This window comes from Ursus arctos, unplaced genomic scaffold (genome assembly GCF_023065955.2).
Source record: "Ursus arctos isolate Adak ecotype North America unplaced genomic scaffold, UrsArc2.0 scaffold_2, whole genome shotgun sequence".
Classification (NCBI taxonomy): domain Eukaryota; kingdom Metazoa; phylum Chordata; class Mammalia; order Carnivora; family Ursidae; genus Ursus; species Ursus arctos.
The window spans coordinates 5,545,392-5,571,883 of record NW_026622874.1 but is presented as its reverse complement, the minus strand read 5'-3'; the positions used below and the strand labels follow the sequence as shown (position 1 = coordinate 5,571,883).

Here is a 26,492-nt window from a genome sequence, read left to right as displayed (position 1 = left end):
CTCTGAAGTCTCCGCTTGCTCAACCCCAACACGAGTATTTCCCCATCTGTTTAACGGAAGCCCCACCTTCTTCTCGGTTGCTGGACTCGAAGCCGTGTGTGCTGAGCTTAGACGGGTGACCGAAGCAGCAGTCAGAAATTTTAATGATCTGATAGGATATCCAGTAAAGCTGTATTATCTACATGGAACAGTTTTGAGTTGGGAACGAAAGGACTGTATCGCAATATGGCAGAAGCACCAGACAGGCTTAATTAGGCTAAAAAGATTTTAAGCGATAAAGGGAAACTTTGAAGGACAAAAGCCAAACCACCACCTCACATGGAAAATTAACTCTTAGATTTTTGAAGCAGAAAGTATGTATCGAAGTGTTTCTCCATTTCCTTTTTGTTAGACACATAATGTGTCCATGCAGTGACGCGTCTCACAGGAAGCATCCGGGGCGCTGGGGGCGGCAGGCACGAGAAGCGACCACTCGCCGTCTTGCACCCACTGACCAATGCAGGCCGTCGCTCTGGGGCTCAGCTATCCTTTGCCTTAGAAATGCGTCCCTTCTGGTTTTAAATTGTGTTTTCTCTTCTTTGCTCAGGTACAGAATTTATGATCTTTCAAGCACTTTCTACACCAAGCCTGTATGGAAAATTGTGAATCCCCAAATAGAAGAAACTATCCAATTTACAGCCTTAAATGCATCTCAGGAGTTTCTGAATTATTTACAAACAAATGCCCTCGTTGTCGATTTATGGGGTCTTCAAGGTACCCTGTCTACTTCCTCTGTGGCATGAGGCATCCTCCCATCGGCTATCACGTCAGTGTATCTAGGGCTGCCGAGGGAGGGAGGAGGAGGGAGGGGGTCAGGGTCTTAACAGCCAAGAGCCATCTTCTCCAGGGTCCCTGGGTCCCAGTGATTACATGGTTTAAATCTCTTCATGAGACACGGGGGCAGACGGCGAGAGGTTTCTGGCCTTGATGGTGTCTCCCCCACATTGCAGAAGGCTGCGCCCAACTGAGCTGCTCTCAGCCGGACCTCATGGTCACAAGTGAAGGCCACATCATGGTGGATACCCAGAAAATCTCCATAGTGATGGACACAGGCCAGGTGTGCACATTTATGTAGCCTTCAAATAGACGTGGCAGATGACGAAGACATCCCAGCTGACAGCTGCTCAGGGATCATGTGTTCCCTTCACTTACCAAGTGTTGTCTTGATTTACTCCTGTGTTCGAGGGCCTTAAACTCTGCTCAGCAATCCCCCACCCCCATCTAGTTGTCCCCTGGTAGTAAACATTGCCCGTCCCAAAGGGTACACAAAAAATCCAGCAAAAGGCTAAACGGACATGTTTTTTGTAGACCACCTCAAATCAGATATCAGAACTTTACGGGAAGTTGCTCAAGTTAGAACAGGAGACGGAAGTGCTCAGAAACGTGAACAGAGCCTTGAGAGAGGAAAATGTGCTGCTCAGACACTCACTCCAGAGAGCTGGTTCCGCTCAACAAGGTGAGAGGCGACCCCAGTCTTGGTTGTTGACTTTCTGAACTTCTACACCTGAGAGGTGTATTTATATTTCTAAGAAATTTACTTTTTGATGAATTGGCCTTGATCTTGTTTCATAAAAAAAAAAAAGTAAAGAAAAGAAAATACAGAATTTTCCCCCCTTCTGCCGGGTAAGATTTCTTAGGAGATTTCTCAGTCAGTGCCTGATAAATGCTGCCATGGAATGCCACCAAAATACATACATAGACACGTGGAGGAACAGAGGGTTCAGTAACTTCCCTTTTCTCGCTACCTCAGCACAGAAGCTTTCGGATGCCCTGAAGGTCACTCAGCCACTAACACGGCTGCCCGCAGCCAGGGAGCTTCCTCGAACGTCGGCCCAGCGAGCTGGCTCAGAGAGAGAGTTGGCCAGAGCTCTGAAGGCCTTCTACCAAAGCATGAACGCGGCAAGAGGACAGTTCCTCACACTGAGACATTATAAACCTCCCGTAAGTAACCAGAATCCCGGGAGCAAAAGGAATCTTTCTCCATTCGATTCAGGCATTTGAGGGAATTGCATTGCTTGAGCTTGGGGAGGGGTGTGTGTGTTTAAGCAAAAAAAGCAGGGGTGGGGGCCTGGGGTGGGGGCCTGAACGGTGTGTCCGCTGCCCTCTTGGGAAGCCACCTTTGCTCTTGCTTTTTTATTCCAGTAGGACATCTGGCTGCTTCCAGGTACGGACATCTGTTGACTTTGTGATTGACAGAGTAGCCCCGAAATGCAAATTGGGTTGTTATAAACCAAATAAGATACTTTAGGAGAAAAATCATGATTACATCAATAGATTCAGAAAAAGCATGTGGTAAAATTCAGCGTCTTACCATGATAAAAACTCTCAGCATATTAGAAATAAAACGTGCGTTCCTTAATTTGGTCAAGGCCATCTTACACACACAGCAAGCATGAGGCTGAGTGGCAAATCACTGAGTGCTCTCCCTTTCACATCAGGAGGAAACCGAGATGCCAGCAAACTTTACGTCTGTTTGCCACCGGACTTGAGGCTCTAGCCAGTGTCGCAAAGCAAGAAAACAAGGTAGAAAGATTGAGAAGGGGGAAAACGTCATAGGAATTATAGCATATATTTATGCAATATTCACTTAGCGCTTTACACTTACTAACTCAATTCTACAACAACCCGATGCAGTAGGAACGAGGATTAGCCTTATTTTACAGTTCATGGGTCTAAGGCACAGAGGGGTTAAGTCACTTGTGGGAAGATACACACCTAATTAAGTAGCAGGCCCAACCTCCAAACCCAGCACGAAGCACTTCACGGTCTCTATTCCTTCCTACTACCCCAGGCTGCCTCTGGTTTTATTCCCAGATGACATGTTTATGTAAATTAAAAATCCAGAAGAATCCAGAAACTAATAGAATTGCAAAGGTGCTACAAAGAAAACCAATATTTAAAAATTAACTGCATTTGAATAGAACAGTCTCGAACAGAACTGCCTTGTATAAAAGATTCCACTTATAATATTGGCAAATATATAAAGGACTCAGGCCTACAGCTAATATAACACTATGTTATAAAAAGCCCATAAAGCTATGGACTTCTGTGGAGAGCATTTTAAAACCCGCTCGAGAGATGTTAAGGACGATCTAAAGGAAGGATGAAACGTGCCATGTCTGCGTGGCGTGGAGATCTGCTCTTGTCATCTGTCACGTCTCCCTGAGACCCCGTGTATTCCCAATCACATGTAATGGCGTCTGACAGGATGATTCCGTAATTTAGATGGAATCGCAACAGCAGAGAATGGCCAAGACAAGACCAAGACCCAAAAACGGCGTAGGAAGACTGGCCCCACTTGCCACCAAGGTCTGTTTTAATGCTACCAGGACAGACAGTAACGTATCGGCCCAGAAACAGATAAGGTATCCAAAGGAAAAGGATGGAAGGCCCAGAAATAGAGTCACTCAGGACCAGAGACTTGACAGACGACCCATGAGGGGCCGCAGTGGACATGGCGGGGAGTTTTCAACAAACGGTGCTGGAATTCAGAATACATACAAGCAAAGACGAAACTGGAGTCTTTCCTAAGACAATACCCAGAAATCACTTTCAGGCGACAACTAAGGACCCAGCCACAGACGGTAAGAGCCTGGACGTGACCGTGAGCTCACAGGCGACACGACAGGAAAGCCGCTGGCTGCCGGACAAACGCCGAAGGACGCATCTAACATTAAAATGGTCAGCTCTGGTCCAGATACCCCAAAAAGCCAAAAGAAGTTCAGAAGGGTTATTTGCAACACATTTAACATACAGGGAACTAATATCCAAAGTAGGGAACTACACAAATCAAAAAGAGAAATAGCCCAGCAGGGAAAAAAAAAAGTGGTTGAAAAACCTAAACAGGAACTTCACAAAAGACACCAAAAAAGCCAGTAAATATACAAAAAAGTGCTTAACATCGTTAGAAGTTTGGGAAACACTACCTGGAACCATAATGAAACAGTATCATAAACCCGGTCCTACTGCAAAATGTAAAAGTCTCAAAGCCCCGAATTGTGGCAACGGTCTGGGAGGAATGGAAATCGGAACAACCACTTAACACGTTTTTTTGCCGTTTACCCTATCAAAGTGGAAGCTGCACGTACCCCAGAAGCCTGCCACTGCCCTCCAGGGGCTGTCCTGCAGAAGATTCAGCCCCAGGGCCCCAAAACAGAGGTTCTCAAAGTGTGGTCCCCGGCCAGCAGCTCCAGAGTCATCAGGGGTCTTAGAAAGACAGACCCAGGGCCCCGGCCGGCCCTCCTAAACCAGACCCCTGCTGCGCGGCCCCGGGAGTCTGTGCTTTATCCAGCCCTCCAGGTGCCTCTGCCTTAAACTGAAGTTTGAGAACCATCTCTCGAGGCATTCAATGTACGGGATGAATGCATTTCTTCCTACGTGTCCAGAACGGTTCTCGTTACACACCAGTCTCGAGAGAATTGAGAAAACAGTCATGCAGCTAATTTCCTGTGCTGTGGTTCAGTGAAGAACCGGCTGGAAAACTCTGCAGAAACCCATGCTGACACGCACTGGCTGTTCTTACCCCCCACCCACCAAGTAGCCCCAAACTGGAAACGTCCCACTGCACACCCAGCGAAGACAGGTGAAGGGCCGCACCCTCCATACCGTGGAACAGCGTACTGCTGTGAGAACAGACTCTAGCCACAGGCCACACGGCGAGTCTCAGCGCGGACCGTGCTGACCTGCAAGTCACCAAATTTACCATCCGGTAGGATTCCGTAAATGAAGAAACAGGCAAAATAGATTATTTAGGGCTGCATTCCAGGTGGCGGGTCAATGATTACCATGTGAGTCAGGCTAGCACTTGTCTGCGGGGTAGGGGTGCGACCGGGAAGGGGGAGAGAGGCCGAGCTCTTTCTGGAGCAGGTGTATTCACTCTAACACATTACAGGGACTTGTTTATCTCACAATAAAAAAGAAAAGCCGGTTGGGGAAAGACACTCGACACGAAGCTAAAAATAAGCCACGGCCTGTTTGTATTATTTCTTCTCAAAGAATAGCATTCAGACTGTCAACACCCACCTTTGAGAGAGAGACCCTGGGGAAGGTGGCCGAGGTGCCCGAGCAGCCGTTTCATGGGGATCCAGGAAGCGGAAACCGAAGGCCCCGCCGGGCCGGCTGGGGGCCTGTCCCATCTCAGCACCGTCACCCTCCAGCCCACCCGCACCCCTGCAACCTCTTCTCGGGCACCTGCTTCCCTGGGGCTGGGGTTGCGGCAGCCCACCCCCCACCCACCCACGGGAGAACCCCCAGCCCACACGGTCCTTGGCAGACCTCAGAACCTCTCCGGTACTGGAGGACTGTAGATCATCCCGACCTGAGACACTTGCACGTCTCCCTGTTAGCAGCACCTTCCCGGGCCCAGTGCGCCCCGGGGTGACTCACCGCCTCCGCCAGCAGCTCTCGGATGCAGCACCCCACTCTCACCCACACGCATTTCCGCTCTAACCTCGGGAGGCCACTGTCCTTCTTTCCCCTTTGCTTTATTTTCAGGAAGACGATGCAATGCTCCGGCCGTTTGTACACCAACAGTCACAGAGGTTAAAGGACTTCGGGGAGCTGCTGGAAGCCAGCCTGTGGCGACTGAAGAGCGACGTGGGCCGTGTGGTGCAGGAGAAGAGGGCACGCTTGCTTCCTCCGGAGTAGTGCGGGCCGGCCTGCCGAGCGCACCTGAGCCCCGGCTTGATGAACTCGGCTCTCAGCTGAGCTGTGCGCTCGCCCTCCCCTCCCCGCTCCTCCTCCTGCTTCTGTCTTCAGTTTGATTTCGAATCACGTACACATGAATCCACAGGCGGGGGAAGGTGACTGGCGGGAGGAGATACGGGAGGGGAATGGCTGGCACTCTGGGTGCTGGGACTGGACTGTCCGGGTCTACATCCTGCTTCCGCGGTCCCTTCCTGACTGCAGTTTGTGGCAAGCACCCTCCCCTCGCTAAGCCTCTGGTACCTTATCATAGGGAAATGGTAGCAGTACTAACTGGTTAAGGATGGCTAAGGAACATAAAGGAATATTAGGGGCGCCTGGGTGGCTCAGTCGGGAAGCGCCTGCCTTCCACTCGGGCCAGGATCCCAGGTTCCTGTGATCAAGTCCCGCAGCGTGCTCTCTGCTTCTCCCTCTGCCCCTCCCCCTGCTTGTGCTCTCTCACTCTCTCAAATAAAATCTTTAAAAGTATATAAAGCAATACAAAGCACTTAGAACAGTGCACACCACACTGAAGCAATTGAGAAGCGTCGCTATCTTTACAGTAAAGGGTTTAAAGTTCAAATAAAGCTGTTTTGATCCATTTCTTGGGGTCAGACCTAGAGACAAATAGCAGTTTCAAGCCCATTTTGTACCTTGCTCAGGACAGATGTGATATTCTGCTCACTCTGCCTCCGTATGTTTATCTGCAAACCGGCTCTGCACGCTGAGCAGAGCAGCAGTGGGGCCGATGGGATGGGGTCGGTGGGGCCAAGCGGTGCAGGGGGCTGATTTGCATAAGAAACCGGGGAAGAGGAAACAGAGGCAACAAGCCCAGTCCTTGCTCCCTGAAGTGTGATGTTAGGGAGATCAGACAGGAGGACACTGAAACTCAGCTGGCAGGACAGGCTAGCAAGGGCTTCCGAGAGGAGTCTCCCTAGGAAGGCAGGGAAGCTGGCTGGTGATCTCTGCTTCATGGCAGGACCCAGGGGCTTATCTGGGAGGCTTGGGTTTTCCCTGCAGCTCAGGTTTGGGACTAGTGTACACACACCAACTAAAAAATGACCTGAAAGCTTGCAGTCCGAGTGTGGAGCTTGGTGTGCGGACAGCGGCAGCGACCCGGGTCTGCGGAGCTCCCTGGAGTCCCGGACAGCCTGTCGGTGAGGCAGACCAGCCGTGAGGCCCCGGGGAGCAGGACAGGCTTCTACCCCTGGGCCTGAGCCTCAAAGTTCTCTAACAGTTTGCAGAAATAATTGCAGAAGGAAATGTACCTTGTGCGAAGGAGCAGCTAGAGGAGTCGTGGGGGTTAGCATGAAGACCTGGATGACACACGCTTGTGCACAGGTTGTCCACACGGCAGTGTCCGCCTTCGAGCCGGCCACAGCACACGCCGCCAAGCTGCGAAAAGCACGGACGCAGCATGCAGCCTCACCCAGGGGCTCCCAAGTGCACATCGAAACCACTGATTCCTCAGCTCCGACCTGCAGACCTCCTGCCAGGGGGCCCCCCGGCAGCCCACTGTTAGGATTCTGCAGAGTGGCTAGTCCTGAGATCTGTTGCTCCCGTACACCTTCCTGATTTTAGAGAGGATAAGAACTTTTCTAAGGGCCCACCAATGAGGGCCCAGCTGAGACTAGTTCCCAACCAGGCAGGGCAGACAATGGACGAGACCCCCCACCACCACCACCACGAACCTCCCTCTTCAAGTTAGCCCCCCGCAGTACAGGCAGCACAGAAGGGTCCCTCCACACGAATAAGTTTCTTATGTCATGCTTCTCACTGAAGAGTAGAAATTTCATAAAGGCAGTGGCTCTCCTCTTTATGTAGCGAATGGCACAGAAGACTATGTGTTTATTATAAGCTTACTACAAAAGGAAAAGTCCTTTGCCTATTTTAGGGCTTCAGTGGAAAACCTAGTTAAAATACCAAAAAAAAAAAAAAAAAGGATTAGAGAAAAATTCTGGTCAGGCAGTGAAAATCAATAGAGACTTGTCAGCTCAATCTTTAAAACCAATCGCAGGTACAGAACCGGAGGAAAGAAATGACAGGTCCAATGACTAGCAGTCCCCAGGTCAGACCCCAACTCAAATACGCAGGTCCAAACACAAAACCACTGTTCAAGTGACAACCCTTTATTATTCAACTTACGTAATAGTCTAAAAATCAGTTAGTGTCAATGGGTGAAAAACTAGGCTAAAATAGCAAAAAATGCAGTTTCACTTGGCAAAGGCCCAAACAGTATGTCGAGAAACTTAGCAGAAGGTGAGACCCCGCTCCAGGAGCGTGGCAGTTACCGCCTCCCGCGGCCACCAGCCTGAGCGCCTCATCCGGGGCCTGTCAGCAGCACCGAGGGAGACCCCCCCACCCCACCCTCTGATCTGCCAGCTCATGTTTAAACATTGACCGTGAATTCTTCAATGAAAAAGTCAAATATTAGTTCTCTCTCACAAGCAATTAAATCACAAAATCAGCTAAGATTTGAAATTTAGGGTAAGCTAGTACAATTTCCTGCTTTTAATGTGTATGTATTTTAGATCCGACAATCTTCTTCACATATAGTCAGGATATAGAAGAATTTCAAATTTCAAATTAAAAAAAGCCGTTAATTCATGCATTTTATGACTTCAGGTCATTCTTCAACTGTTTAGACTTCAGAGCTGCTAATGACACTAAATTCAATGCCGTGTTGGTGGAGTCTGTCAATCAACTTTGTTCTGGAGAAGGCTGCTCCAGGGGTGAAGACCCCGCCCCTGTAAGATGAGAACAAGGTCAAACTGTGTGCAAGGCAAGCTCTAGCCCTCTCCTCCGGGGCTGTGATTCGCTGGACTAGCCATCGAGCCATGCAGATCAGAGAACTCATGAAAACCCTCATTCCATCATGGGCTAGTTTGGGTTCCATTCTTAAGATCAGCCAAATGAGCAAAGGAGCTACAGGCCAGGAAGAAACCAGCACCCAGCAGACCCATCTAGAAGGGCTCAGCTCCCAGCGCAACTGTCTCCATGTACTGCCCGGTGTTCGAGGGGGACACTGAGGGTCATCAACCTCAGGGACTGCTGCTGTCAGTAAAGGCAGTCCTCAGATTCAGGACAATAAAAAAGGCCCTGAGTGAAACAAATTTAGGCAGTAAATTATTACGAAAGCGTAAGTAAGACTTAAACTGGATGAAAAAGAAGTTTCTTTAAATCTAATGACTAACGTATAAAATGCTAAATATTTTCAAAGGGTATACAGTTGAACAACATGGGTTTGAACTGCATGGCTCCACTTATATGTGATTCTTTTACAGTACTATAAATGTATTTTCTCTTAGGATTTTCCTAGCAGTTTTTCCCCTAGCTTACTTTATTGTGAGAATATGGTACATAATATATATGTCAACAGTAAGCAATTAAATTTTGGGGGGAGTTAAATGTTACACGTGGGGTTTGACTACGCGGGGGGTCAGCTGTAGAATTATTTGGAAAAATTTAATGAGGCTTCACTTTATACCATTTTTATGTTACTTAATACTGTTTCAGGTCATGTCTACATCTATTTGTTTCCAAGCCCGCAGGCCCAGGACTCATCTGGAAGCTAGCAACTTCTACGTAACAGCTAAATGCCCCAGTAACAGAGTCCACCTGACAAGCCTCTCGCCAAGGTGCCGGGCATCAGCACACACTCGGTATCGGGACTTCCCACTGCCGGCTGGGTGTCCTCAGCGCCGACGAGGGGCTCCTGGTAACACTAGGTAACAACACGGGCCTTTTCTGAGCGGCTGACTCCGGCCATGCGCTATTTTTACAAGGAACGAAAGTCAGCCTACCTAAGTCTCCTCCTCACAATTTTAATTTACCTCTATCTTTGGATCAAGGGTACTACTGTAAATGCTTATGTGCAAACCCAATGTCTGAAAACTGAATCAAAATAAGCTAAAATAGAACACAGATGAAAACGACATCTTCGAATTAGAAGAAAACCAGACTCACGTCTTAGGAAGATCAGAGATATCCTTTAGAAGGGTCATGGCCGCCTGGACCATGGCTATGGGGGTAGCCACATAGCCAGCCTCTGCAGAAGAAAGGCGATCAAGGAGAACTATTAATGAAGTGTGCATTCGACAACACCCACAAATCAAATGGTCGATTTGCTATCTCACTCTACGTATATAGAATTTTCTCAATAAATACTCTGTTCATTTAAAACTAATAATATTCATATAGTACTTACTACGTTAGGATCTGTTAGTAGGTGCTTTAATTTTATTAACCTCACTTAATTCTCCTAGCAATGACATGAAGTTAGTCCTATTTTTTAAACCCCATTTTACAGAGGAGGACACTGAGGCACAGACTCAAAGTCAGGCAGCGGCTGAGCCGGGAGCACCCGGGAGCTGCCGTGGGTCCGCGGCTCGTGCCCAGCTGAAGCCAAGGATCCTCGTTCCTTGTTTCTCTATTAACACACCAGGCTTCATGTAAAAAAAAAAAAAAAGATTCAATTTCTTTAAGAAAAACAACTGAGTAACTTTAAAAGAAGCCTAACTTTAAGAAGAGGTAGCTTTAAAAGAAGTTTACAAGCACGTAGAACTTCAGTGTTTACGATTCTGTCAAATAATAAAAATATGGTGAAGTTATCTTAAAAAGCCTGGTGGGAGGGGCACCTGGGTGGCTCAGATGGTGAAGCCTTTGCCTGTGGCTCTTTATCTCCAGGTCCTAGGATCGAGCCCCCAAAATCCGGCTCCCAGCTCAGCGGGGAGTCTGCTTCTCCCTCTGTCTCTGCCCCTCCCCCGCTTCTGCTCTGTCTCGCTCTCAAATGAATAAATAAAATCTTACCAAAAAAACCCAATAAACCCTGGTGGGAATTTGAAAAGAAGGCAAGATACAAGGAGGTCTTTGGCTTGACTGAAACTGTAAAATGATGCCCTCTGATCTATCAGTAGTGATGGTAATTAAACTGATAATTATACTAGAATTCACAAGAACGATTGACTGTCTCTGTAGAATTCTGTAAAATTTACACCAAAAGTTCTTGAAAAAAAGTTCACTTTTTTGGGTGACAGATCCTTTCAACCACCCATCAAAAGCTTTTACCTTCTCCAGAAAAATGCACATGGCCACATACATTTTACAAACAATGTCCGCGTGTTCACAGACCCCAAAGAAACCTTGGCCCACAGCTATGATTTATGCTATAACTTCACTGCTTTAAAGTGACCCTTGAGTATGAGAAAATAAATATCAGGGGCGCCTGGGTAGTGCAGTCATTAAGCGTCCGCCTTCGGCTCAGGGTGTGATCCCGGCGTTATGGGATCGAGCCCCACATCAGGCTCCTCCGCTGGGAGCCTGCTTCTTCCTCTCCCACTCCCCCTGCTTGTGTTCCCTCTCTCGCTGGCTGTCTCTGTCAAATAAATAAATAAAATCTTAAAAAAAAAAAAAAGAAAGAAATATCAACCAGCCCCTTTTCTTATTAATATTAAAATATGCCACTCAGAATTACTAAATCATCCTAAAAAACAAAACCAGGGGGAGGGATATGCTGAGAAAATTAGATTATAACAATTTCAATCCTTCCTTTCACAGAATAATTTATATTATTCAATAATTTGTGCAAATTTATTTCTAAAACAATGAAGCTTTAAGAAAAAAATCCTCATAATACTGCTTTATACCTTAAGGCAATGTAAAACTCCCCAGCATTAAGTCATATGTGAAATACCTGGTCCTTTCACCTGAGTACAAATTCTCATATTTGGTTTGTTCTTCTCGGGACTAACGCCTTGACTGTATCCTTGACCAAAGAACGTCATTGTAAACGATGAGGCATCAATCTGAGAAGGAAGTAAGGAAAAGGCGTACTTCATAAACATGTCATTTCCTCCCTGAACGTGGTGAAAGCTACTACTCTACTTCATATGAGACATTCTCAGTAGATGAAAACATCGATTTTCTGCCAGAACACCCTATCACCCTTTAAGCGTAGGGCAAAAATCCATCCTTGGACGATGCGCGTTTGGACGCCTGATGTGGTGCTGGGGGAGGGAGGTGGCGAGGACGAGGGACACAGTAAGGACGGGTCTTCGCCTGGGGACTCCACACAGCACCTTGAAGACAGCAGTTTCAGAGGAAAAGCTGGAGGGACTTTTTATTTAGGGATGGTGGTGGCGGTAGAACCGGGTATCTGGCTTCGGATCTCTGAGGAGACAAGACCAAACTAGCCAACAAGTAGTGGACACAGGCCAGACAGACTTGCTCCACTTGGAGATGTAAACACCTGAACCAAAACACTAACTTTCAGAAGACTTATCCAAGCATCTGTCACAATCACTAAACCAATTTTTATTACGGAGACATCACTAAGATATGGTTCCTGTCTTCTCTGGAGCCGAGTTTAGCGGGGGGTACACAGATATGTGTACGCGTACATATACACACATACGGATCTAACAGCAATGTGGGACGTGGATTAAAAGATGCCAGACCAGTTCAAAGGAGGTGCTAGTAAACCTGTTGGGGAGGATGGCACGCACGCACGCACGCACACACACGCGCTCTCTCTCTCTAATGGAAGTGAACAACGCAGAAAAGCGGGGTGGGCGTTGCGGAAAGGCAAGAAGGGCTGCAGCATCACGGTGGAGCAGGAATGGGGTGGCGCTCATGTGTTAAAGGCACAGACAGGGCAGACACACACGCTAGCACTTGTCCCCGCTCCGCCTGCCTCAGGCACACGGGCTAGCTCAGCATAACCCTCCCCGGCTGGGCACATATTCAGACTTAGAACAAATCTCTCTTTTTTTTTAAGATTTTATTTATTTATTTGAGCAAGAGAGTAAGTGAGAGAGAGAGATCATGAGCAAGGGGAGAGGCAGAGGCAGAGGGAGAAGCAGGTGCCCTGCCGAGCTGGGAGGCCGATGTGGAACTCGATCCCAGGACCCTGAGATTGGGACCTGAGCCGAAGGCAGACGCCACCCAGGTGCCCCAGAACAGTTTTCAACATGGTCTCCAGGTTGCTGCTGCCAATTAATCACAGTTGGCATGAAAACTGAAGCCTATCTGCCACCCAGGACTAGGTCATGAAGGCCCGGGCTCCCTGGAGATGAATTTCCAGCCGGTGGACCTCTCAGGGTGTGAGTCGGCATCACCCAAGCCGGACTCGGAACCCGCCCACCTCCACATCAGGGACCACAACCTTGGCAGCACATGAACTTCACTGGTTTTTTAAAAAAGCCCAGTGTTCAGGCCACATTCCAGACCAAGCACACTCGATCTCCGGTCATCCGTTCTAGGCTCTTTGTCAGCGCTGAGAACCACAGCTCTGTACGTCCAGGTCCTACTCCACACCCTGCATCAGAACATCTAGACGCAGGGTTGGGCGCGTATGGGGCAAAGCGCCCCGGGGCGGTCTGATACACAAAGTCCCAGGGAAGAATCACTACCCATGCAGAACGTCAGGGAACCAGGTTACTGAAGATGATGACCAGGTCGGATCTGTCTTCCGCCATGGACAGCGGTGCGAATCACATATCTGATAAAGGATTACTATCCATATATGGAGAATTCCTAAAACACAACAACAAAAACACAAACAACCTATTCAAAACTGGGCAAAGGCATTGCACTACTGGGTGTTTACCCCAAAGATACAGACGTAGTGAAGAGAAGGGCCATATGCACCCCAATGTTCATAGCAGCAATGTCCACAATAGCTAAATCGTGGAAGGAGCCGAGATGCCCTGCAACAGATGACTGGATTAAGAAGTTGTGGTCCATATATACAATGGAATATTACTCAGCAATCAGAAAGAATGAGTTCTCAACATTTGCTACAACATGGACGGCACTGGAGGAGATAATGCTTAGTGAAATAAGTCAAGCAGAGAAAGACAACTATCATATGATTTCTCTCATCTATGGAACATAAGAACTAGAATGATCAGTAGGGGAAGAAAGGGATAAAGAAAGGGGGGGTAATCAGAAGGGGGAATGAAACATGAGAGACTATGGACTATGAGAAACAAACTGAGGGCTACAGAGGGGAGGGGGGTGGGGGAATGGGATAGACCGGTGATGGGTAGTAAGGAGGGCACGTATTGCATGGTGCACTGGGTGTTATACACAACTAATGAATCATCGAGCCTTACATCGAAAACCGGGGATGTACTGTATGGTGACTAACATAATATAATAAAAAATCATTATTAAAAAAAAACAAAAAACAAACAAACAAACAAAAAAAAACAAAACTGGGCAAAGGACTTGAACATTCTCTAGAGAAGACCTACGAACGGCCAATAAGCACATGACAAGATGCCCCACACCACGAGTCACCGAGAAGCGTGGATCACAACCACAACGAGATACCACCTCACACCTGTGAGGATAACTACTCTGAAAAAAACCAAAAAACAGGGTGCGCCCAGCTGGCTCTGCTGGTGAAGCATGTGACTCTTGATGTCAGCATCATGGGTTTGAGCCCCACCCTGGGTAAAGAGATTACTAAAAAAAAAAGCTTTGAAAAAAGGCCCCAGAAAACAAGTGTTGGCCAGGACACGGAGCAATGGGCACACTTGTGCACTGCCGGTGGGAACGTAACACGGCGTGGAGCCGGGCAAGAGTCTGGTGGCTCCTCAAAAAATTACTACTAGAATCCCCAACGGACCAGCAACTGCACTTCAGGATACTCACCCCAAAGACTTGAAAGGAGGGTGCTGAAGGTGTATTTGCACACACGTGTTCACAGCAGCACTATTCAAAATAGCCCACAGGTGGAAGAAGTAACCCAGGTGTCCATGGATGGACAGATGGAAATGGCGGACGTGTGCAAGGGGTGTGTGTGTGTGTCTATGTGTCCAGGGGGGTGTCTGTGAGTGGTGTGTGTGTGTGTGTGTGTGTATGAAAAGGAACTACTCTTCAGCCTTAAACAGGCATGAAGTGTGACACCTGCTACAACACGGAGGAACCTTGAGGACATCATGCTCAGTGACATAAGCCAGTCACAGAAGGACAAGGACTGTCCGAGGGGACACATTCACAGAGAGAGAGGGGCGAACGACAGTGGCCAGGGGCAGGGGGAAGAGGGGACAGAGTTTCAGTTTTGTGAGAGGGAAGAGTTCTGGCGATGGATGGTGGGGACGGTTACACAATAATACAAATGTGCTGCAGACCAACGTGGATCTGCAAAAAAATGAATGTTTTACGTAACAATATGGTACTGATACCACCGAACACTTAAAAACGGTTACGATGGTAAATTTCATGTTATGTGCGTTTTACCACAATTGTGGGAAGAGAGCGAAATGTAAAGGAGAGGGGTACGAGCCTCAGCTAAGGTGGGTAGGATGGGTTTGGAGAAAAACCTAGAATGATGCCTACATTTGTGACTGGGCAGATGACAGTGCCACCAACTGAGATGGGAAGCAAAGGACGAGGAGTGTTTGGGGGAAAGTTCAGATCCTGACGTGCTCAATTTCAAGTACCCGAGGGACGTCCAGGTCAAGATGTCCAGGAAAACAGGTGGACAGGTGATCGGCAGATCTAAGCGGATCTGCTGAGAACACTGCCGAGATGGCTCGGGGACCCTCAGAAGTGCGGAGACAGCAGAGGAGGAGAGGAACAGAGTGGACACTTGGAAGAGTGATGGTCTCCGAAGCCAAGGGAGCGAGTATCGCAAGAAGGACAATAATGTCAGAGATAACAGACTGAATAAGGACTCAAACAGCATTCAAAGCACTTAGCAGTATTAAGACCAACATTGACTCCAGCGAGGGGAAAACAGGGTGAAGGAGGGTTGAGGACTCCTTTCTGGGTTGCCACGTGCACAGGCTGAGGAGAGGCGGGAGGGGAATGGCAGGAGAGGCCACGAGGAAGTCAGCAGTAAAGGTGAAGGCTCAGGCCGGTGTGGTCCTCGGGCCCACCGCTTTCTAGCCACATGAGCTTGGGCAGGGAACACCTGCTCTGACGACTTCCTCAGCTGGAAGAAGTGGCCCATACCTTTACGCACGTGGTCACGGGGGGACTAAATGCGACGTACGGCACTTAGCTCTGCGCCTGCCACACACGAAGTGCTTGCTTTTTAAAGAGCACAGGTGGGGGCTCTGTCTGGCACAGAATCCTTCCCTGAGAGGAGCAGAGAAGGGGGAGAGGAGAGCAGCGGCTGCGGGTCGGAGAGCAGGACTCCGTGGGGTGCACAACGCACGTCCTCAACTTCATCAGCAAAGCAGGACTGAAACTGCAGGAGGCGGAGATCGTGAGGACAGCCCGTGAGGGCAGACGGAGGACAGATCGCTAATTAAAAGCGACAGGACCGGCCAATGGTGCTCCGGCGCCAGCAGAGGGGAAGCAGGCATTCGCCTCAGGCCCGCGCTCGCGGTCGGTGGGGGGCCTCCCCGGCGGGGCTCAGAGCCGGTGACGCAGCTCACGGCCTGACTCGGGGTCTGTGACCCACGTGGCGGGAGGAGGCCCTGGTGTGTGTGGAAGAGGACGGGGACGGGAAGCGCTGGGAAGGAGGAGGTATGGAGGAGAAGGATGAAGACTAGGCGTTTCTGAGATCTCTGTGAAGTAAAGAGAATAAAATTTTGGAGCTGGATGACTGGGCCCTCACCCCCGCTTGGCTATTTACTCGCCGTAGAACCTCGGGAAAGTGACTGACCTCTGTGCCTCGGCCTCCTCACTGGCAAAGTGGAGAGAATGCCTACCGCAAGGGTGTTTGAAAAGACTAAGTCACCTCATTTACGTAAAGAACATAAAAGCAACCCCTGAAACACAGCGAGGGCTCCATGGAGTCTTACCTGTTCTAGTAAATGCACTGAGGAGAGGTAAAAACAAAATAAAGAAAATTATCATTTTAAAGAGCTGTATACAAAAGAAAGGGTTACCTGTTTTTGTGTTGGTCCTTGTTTTGAAAAATAACCAAAGGAGAAGAGCCATGGGAACTGAAGGAAAAAACAAACCAAAAAACCCTCAGTGATATTTTTTAACTCACAGAAAATACTTCTAAAGACCTAATTTCATGAAAAATACCACTTACTTTTATGAGAAGCTGCCTTCCAATGCCAAACTTCACAAAGAATAAAAGGAAAAGTCCCGCAAACATCAGCTTAATAACAGAGGTGATGCCCCCCACCGTCACATAAGCGGCGTACTGGACCTAGATGAGGACGTAAAGTCAGAATGTTACTCCCTACTTCTGGAGACGAAGTAATACAAGAACGTCAGCAGCTTACAACTTACTCTGTGGTCATAAATAGTGAGCAAAGCAGTTTCCACTTTATGAACGTGTCATGTTCTAAAAGCTTGTTCAGAAACCGGACACTGGGAGCCTACTTTTTAAAGAAATTGTTGCAAATGGTAATTAGCTTCCTCGACATGAACACAAAAGTCCCCATGATCCATACATAAAAGGTCCACAAGAATGTACCTAAATTCAGTAATTATACAGTATAAGAGCTTCTACTTACAACCTCTTCTGTGAGAAAATAATATTTTAAATTGAGATATTGTTTCCTCTCCCCTCCCCCCCGCGGCATGCTTTAGCTTTGGTCCTGTTTTCTTTTTTTTCTTTCATTTTTAAAATTTAAATTCAATTAATTAACTATTATCAGTTTCAGAGGTAGAGAGGTCAGTGATTCACCAGTTGCAGTGCTCACCACATCACATGCCCTCCTTAATGCCCATCACCCAGTGACCCCATCCCCCACCCTCTCCTCCAGCAACCCTCAGTTTGTTTCCTATGATTAAGTCTCTTATAGTTTGTCTCCCTCTCTGATTTTGTCTTGTTTTATTTTTTCCCTCTCTTCCCCTATGGTCCTGTTATGTTTCTTAAGTTCCACACATCGGTGAGATCATATGATAATTGTCTTTCTCTGATTGACTTATTTCACTTAGCATAATAGCCTCTAGTTCCCCCCACGTCATTGCAAATGGCAAGATTTCATTCTTTTTTGATGGCTGAGTAGTATTCCATTGTATATATGGACCACATCTTTATCCATTCATCTGTCGAAGGACATCCAGGCTCTTTCCATAGTTTGTCTATTGTGGACCTGGCTGCTATGAACACTGGGGTGCAGGTGCCCCTTCAGATCACCACATTTGTATCTTTGGGGTAAATACCTACTGGTGCAACTGCTGGGTTGTAGGGTAGCTCTATTTTCAACTTTTTGAGGAACACAGTTTCCTCTTCAAGTCTCAGGAGCAGGAACAATTACTTCCCGCACCAAAGGGAATAAGATGTTACTCTAGAGGTCAGAGGTCGCAAGGAGAGAAGAACCCAGGCATCTCCACAAGCAAGAGTATGCTAGCAGCTAAAACTCTCAAGAGGGTTGTTGGGTGTTTAGGACAGCAGCATTCCCTGGACTAAATCAGCTGCTCCTCTTTTTCATTAACAAGGTATGCAGCTGGCCAGATCTGAATTCTGGGGCAGGCTCTCTCCACCCCCATAAAATGCAAAATGCTCTATACTACCGAAGCCCACACTTCCAGGAACCGAACCCTGCAATACTTAGCCTGCTTTTTTTTCTTTTCCTTTGGAAACATGAAAATCCCACATCAAACAGGCAGGATGCTCTTCATTAAAAGTTAAGTCGTGCACACTTACAGGTGATTGCTCTAAATTCTCGAGCAGGTAACGCTGAGTCCGCCTCACCACAGACACATCGGCCCCCAAGAAGGGAATGGAGTAGCTATTCAGTTCTCTGCAGTACGAAACCGGCCACCTGCAAGACGGACCCACAGACCCAAGAACACGCTGCATGTTCTCCACTTACAGTTAACTCAGCAACTTTCTGAATAAAAACCATAGCTTTTCTGGAGGCAGTAATGACAACAAAGATGTCAGACCTGCTCGCAGTTAACATTTCTCTCGGTATCTGTCCTGTGTCCTCTACACCCACAGCAAACACGCGACAAGTGGGACAGAGCAGTATTCCTCATACCAAGGGCACCTAACAAACACGTCTCACCCCATCAGTCTCCCCGGACAGCACGCTCGCGTCAACAGCCAAACCCCAGCGCGAGTTTAGAGTTCTCATGTAAGTAAGTTTCCACATCAAAGTGCTATTACTAATCTACATAGGCTTATCACACTTTAAAATGGTGGTTTTACAGCACAAAATTAAACTGATGTTTGATTTTGATGATAACAGTAAAAAGGCACAAAATTCATTTTCTCCCAGAGTCCAAATATATTATTATATATGAAGTACTTAAGCTTAGGATAATGTATTAATTATAGTTTACTTAGCTAGGAAAACAATCCTGAATTCACTACAAAACAGCCTCAGGCTTTGCTAAGCGGCGTACTTTATTAATAACCACACCAACAGCAATATATTTAGACTCGATATACTAAAGAACAGATTTGGGGGCACCTGGGTGGCTCAGTCACTTGGGCATCTGCCTTTGGCTCAGGTCATGATCTCAGGGTCCTTGGATCGAGCCCCGCGTCAGGCTCTCTGCTCAGCGGGGAGCCTGCTTCTCCCTCTCTTCTCTCTGTCCCTCCCCCTGCTTGTGCTCTCTCACTCTCAAATAAATAAATAAAATCATAAAAAAAAAAAGAGAGTGAGAGAATAGATTTTAAGTTAATATACCTTCTTTTCAATTTTGAACCAACAATTGGGACAGGTTTCAGATTTGACTCATTTCGCAGTTTTTTCAAATGACTCTGATCTCCAAAACCATGAACTGCAGACTTCCAGGTACCATCGTGAATGCACAATCCCTAGTAAAAATTCAAAAGGTACAGAAACACGTCTTAAGGGATAATTACTAAAATGTAAAACCAAGAAATCTGTAATTGTTTACAGAGAACACTTCACCTCTATTTGAGCAAGCCGTAATCCCTTATTTTACAAAGTTGACATGAATTTTCAGGCAGAACTAACACTCGTTAGCTTGATCATATTTGATATTTATAACCACATATGCTCTTTCTTCTTCTTTCCTACCATCATTTATGCTCCTTTTAACAGATTTTCACCTCTGCATTTTCACTCAACTAACTGACCATATTCCTTCAAAATCAGCCTTTCGAATTCCTATCCCTATGCCGATTCCTCAGAATTTCAAGATGTGTTCCTGAGCACATTTACACACACGTATACAACGTACACACCTATCCCGGCCCCGGCGTACTCGATGCCCCACCACCCCCGATGCCCCTTCTCTAGCCCCAAGTTATATAAATACCTTCCACATAAGTCTTGTTAAAATACTTTTTTAAAATTTTAAGGCTCACTGACGTGATTTATATTTTAATTTCTTTCCCTACTTCTTCAGTTTCTTTCTGGAACAGTAGCCAGCATAGAATCCTTGCTTGATCTTGCCCAGGCTCATTTGTTCCCTTGTTTCTTATCCTTCCCCAGTGCTTTCCATTCCTGCAACATAATTACACGCTCCACAACCCCCACCTCCAGCGCCCACTAGACGTGACTGGCAGAAAGGAAGACGCAGGCAAGGCTAGACCCTTGGGCCTCAGTGTCTTGGTGCCGACCCTTCTTTACCTAACTTCTAGGGGGCCTTTTAATCCTCTGTCACATGAATATCTTACACTTCATTTATACGTCTGACGGTACATACTGTATTAAATCCTGCCTTACATGTGGTTTACCTTGTTTGAACGAACAAAGTTATTTAGAAATATCCAAAAACCGATTTTGTCACAAGATTTTGAAAGAGGAGTATCAGTAAAGCTGATGTGAAGACATTGTTGCTTGTTAATAAGCAGACTAAGAGAAACAAAAAAACCATCAGAAGATTCAGGTGTTCAGATCAGCGATTTGATGACACTGGAAGGCAGACAGACACCACACTTCACTTCCATTCTGATTAGTATCTTCTCTTACGTTAACACAAACAGAGCTAGAAGTCTGAGGAGTTTCTCTGGGAAACTACTCTCAATCTGGGCCCAGGCAATGCGACCTATTTGCAAACATAAAGATTCCCAGGGACACCTCGCTGGCTCTGTTGGTGGAGCACGTGACTCTTGATCTCGGGTGTAGAGATTGCTTAAAAATAAAATCTTTAAATAAAAATAAAAAAATAAAAGATTTCCAAATACCAGGAGAAAACACATTTTTGAAAACCTAAGAATATCTTCTTATACAAATAAGCCATTAAAAAGGCACAAATCGCATTCCATTTTTGAAAGCTATTTACCTTATTGAAAAACATGAAGTACACAAAACATAAATATACAATTTAATGAAATTATGAAACAAACAACCCTGCAGAGAGAGAGAGAGAAAGGACTCAAACAAGATCACAAAAGAAAGAGGAGAAATAACAACCAACACCACAGAAATACAAACAATCGTAAGAGAATATTATGAAAAACTTGGGGCGCCTGGATGGCTCAATCGGTTCAGCGTCTGCCTTCGGCTCAGGTCATGATCTCAGGGTCCTGGGATCGAATCCTGTGTCGGGCTCTCTGCTCAGCAGGGAGTCTGATTTTCCCTCTGCCTTTGCCCCTCCCCTTGCTTGTACTCTCTCTCTCTCTCTTTGACAAATTTTTTTTAAAAAGAACATTATGAAAAACTATATGCCAACAAATTTGACAAGCTAGATGAAATGGATAAATTCTTAGAAACATATAACCTACCAAAACTGAAGCAGGAAGAAACAGAGGATTTGAACAGACTGATTATCAGCCATTAAACTGATCAGTAATCAAAAAACTCCCAACGAACAGAAATCCAGGACCAGACGGCTTCACAGGTGAAACCTACCAAACACCTATTCTTCTCAAACTATTGCAAAAACTGGAAAAGAAAGAAAAACTTCCAAATTCATCTGAGGCCAGCATTACCTGGATACTAAAGCCAGATAAAGACACTACACACACGAAAACAGAACTACGGGCCAATATGTCTGATGAACATAGATGCAAAAGCCCTCAACAAAATACTAGCAAACTGAATCCAACACTACATTAGAAAGTCTTTGCCCACAATCAAGTGGGATTTATCCCTGGGCTGCAAGGGTAGTTCGGTATTCACAAATCAATCGCAATACATCGTATCAACGAGAGAAAGGGTAAAACCATACGATCATCTCAACAGATGCGGAGAAAGCACTTGATAAGGAACAACACTCACTCATGATAGAAACCCTCAACAAAGTATGTTTAGGGGGAACATACCTCAACATAATTAAGACCATCTATGAAAAACCCACAGCTAACATCATCCATAATGGGGAAAAACCGAGAGCTCCTCCCCGAAGATCGGGAACAAGACAAAGATGTCCACTCTCCTCAGTTTTATTCAATATAGTACTGGAAGTCCTAATAAAAAGCATCCCACTGGTAAGGAAAAAGTAAAACATTTATTATTTGCACGCGACATGATACACTATATAGGAAACCTGAAAGACTCCACCAAAAAAACTGCTGGAACTGATAAAAGAATTCAGTTAAGGGGTGGCTGGCTGGCTCAGTCAGGTAAGCGGCGGCTCTTGATTTCAGCTCAGGTCATGATCTCAGGGTCCTGGGATCGAGCCTCATGTGGGGCTCTGTGCTCAGAGCAGAGTCGGCTTGAGGATTTTCTCTCCCTCTGCCCCTCCCCCTGCTATCTCCCTCTCCCTCGAATTAAAAAAAAATATATTCGGTTAAAGTCTCAGGATCCAAAATCAGTTGTATAGAAATCTGTTGCATTTCTATACACCAGTATGAAGCAGCAGAAAGAGAAATCAAGGAATCGATCCTATTTATAATTACACCAAAAATAATAAAATACCTAGGAATAAACTTAACCAAAGAGGTTAAAGACCTGTACTCTGAAAACTATAAAACGCCGAGGAAAGAAACGGAAGATGACACAAAGAAATGGAAAGACATTTCATGCTCATGGGCTCAAAGAATGTCTCTACTATCCAAAGCAATCTACAGATCTAATACAATCCCAATTAAAATACCAACAGCACTTTTCACAGAACTGGAACAAACAATCCTAAAATTTGTATGAAGTCTCTGGGGCACCTGGGCTCAGTCGGTTAAGCATCTAACTCTCAGTTTTGGCTCAGGTCATGATCTCAGGGTCGTGGGATTGAGCCTGGTGTTGGGCTCCATGCTGAGCATGGAGTCTGCTGGAGATTCTCTCTCTCTCCCACTCTGTTCCTCCCTGCTCAAGCTCTCTCTAAAAAAAACTTAAAATTACAATTAAAATAAAAAAATAAAACTTGTACGGAATCTCAAAAGACCCTGAATAGCCAAAGCATCTTGAAAAAGAAAAACAAAACCAGAGATATCACAATTCCATACTTCAAGTCATATAACAAAGCTATAGTAATCAAAACAGTATGGTACTGGCACAAAAAACAGACACAGATCAGCAGAACAGAATAGAAAACTCAGAAATAAACCCACAATTATATGGTCAATGAATCTTTGACAAAGCAGGAAAGTGTCTCTTCAACAATGGTGTTGGGAAAACTGAACAGCTACATGCAAAAGAATGAAACTGGACCACTGTCTTACACCATACACAAAAATAAACTCAGAATGGATGAAAGACCTAACTGTGAGACCTGAAACCATAAAACTAGAAGAGAACACAGGGAGGAATATCTCTGACATTGGCTGTAGCAACATTTTTCTAGATTTTATGCCTCCCAAGGAAAGGGAAATAAAAGCAAAAATAAACCACTGGGACTTCATCAAAATAAAAAGCTTCTGCACAGTGAAGGAAACAATCAACAAAACTAAAATACAACCTACTGAATGGGAGAAGATATTTGCCAATGACATATACGATAAGAGGTTAGTAGCCAAAATATACAAAAAAACCGACACAACTCAACACCCAAAAAACAAATAATGCAATTAAAAAATGGGCAGAAGACATGAACAGACATTTCTCCAAAGAAGACATACAGATAGCCAATAGACAACTCATAAAAAGATGCTCATGATCAGGAAAATGCAAATAAAAACTACAATGAGATATAATTTCACACCTGGCAGAATGGCCAAAATCAACAACACAAGAAACAACAGGTGTTGGCAAGGATGTGGAGAAACGGAAACCCTCGCGCTCTGTTGGTGGGAATGCAAACTGGTGCACAACTGCGGAAAACAGTGGCTTTTTTCCTCAAAAAGTTAAAAAAAGACTACCCTATGATCCAGCAATTGCACTATTGGGTATTTACCCAAAGAATACAAAAACACTAATTCAAAAGGATACATGCACCCCGATGTTTATTGCAGCATTATCTGCAATAGTCAAATTATGGAAGCAGCCCAAGTGTCCACTGACAGATGAACGGATAAATACACACAGACACACAGATACTGGAATATTATACAGCCATAAAAAAGAATGAAATCTTGCCATCTGCAATGACATGGGTGGAGCTAGAGAGTATTACGCTAAGTGAAGTAAGTCCAAGAAAGACAAATAACATATGATTTCACTTGCAGGTGGAATTTAAGAAAGAAAACAAGCAAAGGAAAAAAGAGAGACACAAACTTTAGCCAGACTGACAAAAAGAGAGAAAGAGAGAAAGAAAGAAAGAAAGAAAGAAAGAAAGAAAGAAAGAGAGAGAGAGAGAAAGAAAGAAAGAAAGAAAGGAAGGAAGGAAGGAAGGAAGGAAGGAAGAAAGAAAGAAAGAAAGAAAGAAAGGAAGGAAGGAAGGAAGGAAGGGAGGGAGGGAGGAAGAGAAGGCACTCAAATTACTAAGATCAGGAATGAAAGAAGGAACATTACTACCAACCTTACAGAAACAAAAAGGAGATTAAGGGAATACAATGAACAACTGTATGCCAACAAATGAGACAACCTAGATGAAATGGACAAACTCCTAGAAAGACACTGTTACAGATTAACTGTGTCTCCCCGAATTCATAGGCTGAAGTCCTAACTGCTAATAACTTGAAATGTGACCTTATTTGAAAATGGCATTGTAGACATAATTAGTTAGAGTGAGGTCATCCTGGAGTAGGTAAGCCCCTGTCCTTAACAGACAGGGGAAATGTGGACACAGGCATGCCCACATGGAGCATGCCATGTGACAATGGAGCAGAGATCAGAGCACAGCACCTACACACCTCGAATGCCCAAGACAGCCAGCAAACCACCAGAAGCCAGGAGAGAAACCCGGAGCAGATTCTCCCTCAAAGCCACTGAAGGAACCGAGCCTACCAACACCTTGATCTCCAACTTCTATCCTCCAGAACTGTGAGAATAATAAATTTCAGTTTTTTAAGCAATCCAGTTTGTGGTAGTTTGTTCTGACAGGCCTAGAAAACTAATGTAGATGCAAACTACCAAAACTGACTTAAGAGGAAATAGAAAATCTCAGCAAACCTGTAAGAAGTAAAGAGATTGAACTAATAATCAAAAAACTTCCCAGAAAGAAAAGCCGAGGAGATGATCTCATTGATGAATTCTACCAAACATTTAAAGAAGAACACCAATTCTTGGTAAACTCTTCCTAAAAGGCCAGTACTAATTACCCTGATACCAAAACCAGACAAAGACATCACCAGAAAACCACAGACCAATATTCCTTATGAATATAGATGCAAAAATCATCAACAAGATACTAGCAAACTAAATCCAGCAATATATAAAAGGATTACGCACTATGACCAAGTGGGATTTACCCCAGCAACGTAAGGTTGGTTCAACATATGCAAATCAATCTTAAGTAATACACTGTAAGAAGGGAATAAAAAACAAAAACCACATGATCATCTCAACAGATGCAGAAAAAACATTTGATAAAATATAACACCCTTCACGTTAAAAACACTCAACAAACTAGGAATAGAAGGAAATTTCCTCAACCTGATAAAGAGCATCTATAAAAACCCACAGCTAGACAAGGATGTCAGCTCTCGCCACTTTCTGCTCCCCATTGTACTGGAGGGTCTAGCCAAGGAAATCAGGTAAGAAAAAGAATTTTTTCAGCACTTTATGAAACTCATTTGCCTATAGATTTCTTTGGAATTTCCTACAGTCACAATTATATGATCTGCTGCAAACAGTTTTGTTTCTTCCTTTTTTTTTTTTTTTAAGATTTTATTTATTTGAGAGAGAGAGCAAGAGAGAGCATGAGCGGGTAGGAGAAAGAGAAGCAGGCTCCCCACTGAGCAGGGAGCCTGATGTGGGGCTTGACTCCAGGATCCCAGGATCATGACCTGAGCCAAAGGCAGGTGCTTAACCGACTGAACCACCCAGGCGCCCCTTGTTTCTTCTTTTCTGACCTATATACAGTTTCTTTCACTTTTCCTGCATTACTGATCTGGCTACGATCTGGCTGAAGTGATGGGCACCCAGATCTTATTCCTGAGCTCAGAGCAAAAGTTCTCAATGTTAAACACTGGGTATCATCTTTATTATAGCTTTTTTTAAAAAAGATCATCTTCCCTTCTACTCCTGGCTTGCGGTAAGTTTTCATCATGAATAGATGGTACATTTTACCACACTTTTTCTCTATTTTCTGAGATGATCCTAAGACTGTCCTCCTTTAACCTGTTAGTGAGGCGGATTATAACAATTATATAATTTCAAACCTCCCATTCCTCTCTAAAACTAACTTGCTCAAAATGTATTTTTCTTATGTATTACTGCTTTTAATTTGCTAATATTTTATTCAGGATGTTCACATCTACGTTCCTAGAACATGAAACTGTACTGTACTTTTGCATTCTGCAATTGTTCTTGTAGGGTTTTAGAATTAAGATTAAGTTCATCTTGTCCACTCAAGTGAGCCAACAAACACTTACTGAGCTCCTACTATGTGACCAGCACTGTTCTGGGTGCTTGGTGACTTAAAAAGACAAAGATCCTTCTTTTTGTGGT

General features: G+C 45.4%; 2 protein-coding genes across 2 annotated transcripts in view; one reads left to right on the top strand and one right to left on the bottom strand.

Moving 5' to 3' along the window:
• The window catches only part of LOC125283490 (kinesin-like protein KIF28), a gene marked incomplete at its 5' end in the record, with an annotated part of 59,814 nt that extends 53,531 nt beyond the window's left edge, over window positions 1-6,283 (top strand). The window contains 5 exons of the mRNA XM_057315752.1: window positions 587-753; window positions 990-1,096; window positions 1,348-1,495; window positions 1,790-1,980; window positions 5,533-6,283. Of these exons, the coding sequence (XP_057171735.1) occupies window positions 587-753; window positions 990-1,096; window positions 1,348-1,495; window positions 1,790-1,980; window positions 5,533-5,685 (766 nt within the window). The remainder of the gene's footprint in view (window positions 1-586; window positions 754-989; window positions 1,097-1,347; window positions 1,496-1,789; window positions 1,981-5,532) is intronic.
• A 1,546-nt stretch (window positions 6,284-7,829) lies between these two features.
• Window positions 7,830-26,492, bottom strand: part of SCCPDH (saccharopine dehydrogenase (putative)) — a 36,310-nt gene continuing 17,647 nt past the window's right edge. Inside the window, exons 6-12 of the mRNA XM_026509545.4 lie at window positions 19,281-19,411; window positions 18,290-18,407; window positions 16,721-16,840; window positions 16,569-16,625; window positions 11,414-11,525; window positions 9,688-9,769; window positions 7,830-8,468 (exon numbers count right to left, since the gene is read on the bottom strand). Coding sequence (XP_026365330.1) covers window positions 8,363-8,468; window positions 9,688-9,769; window positions 11,414-11,525; window positions 16,569-16,625; window positions 16,721-16,840; window positions 18,290-18,407; window positions 19,281-19,411 — 726 coding nt within the window. The 3' untranslated portion in view covers window positions 7,830-8,362. The remainder of the gene's footprint in view (window positions 8,469-9,687; window positions 9,770-11,413; window positions 11,526-16,568; window positions 16,626-16,720; window positions 16,841-18,289; window positions 18,408-19,280; window positions 19,412-26,492) is intronic.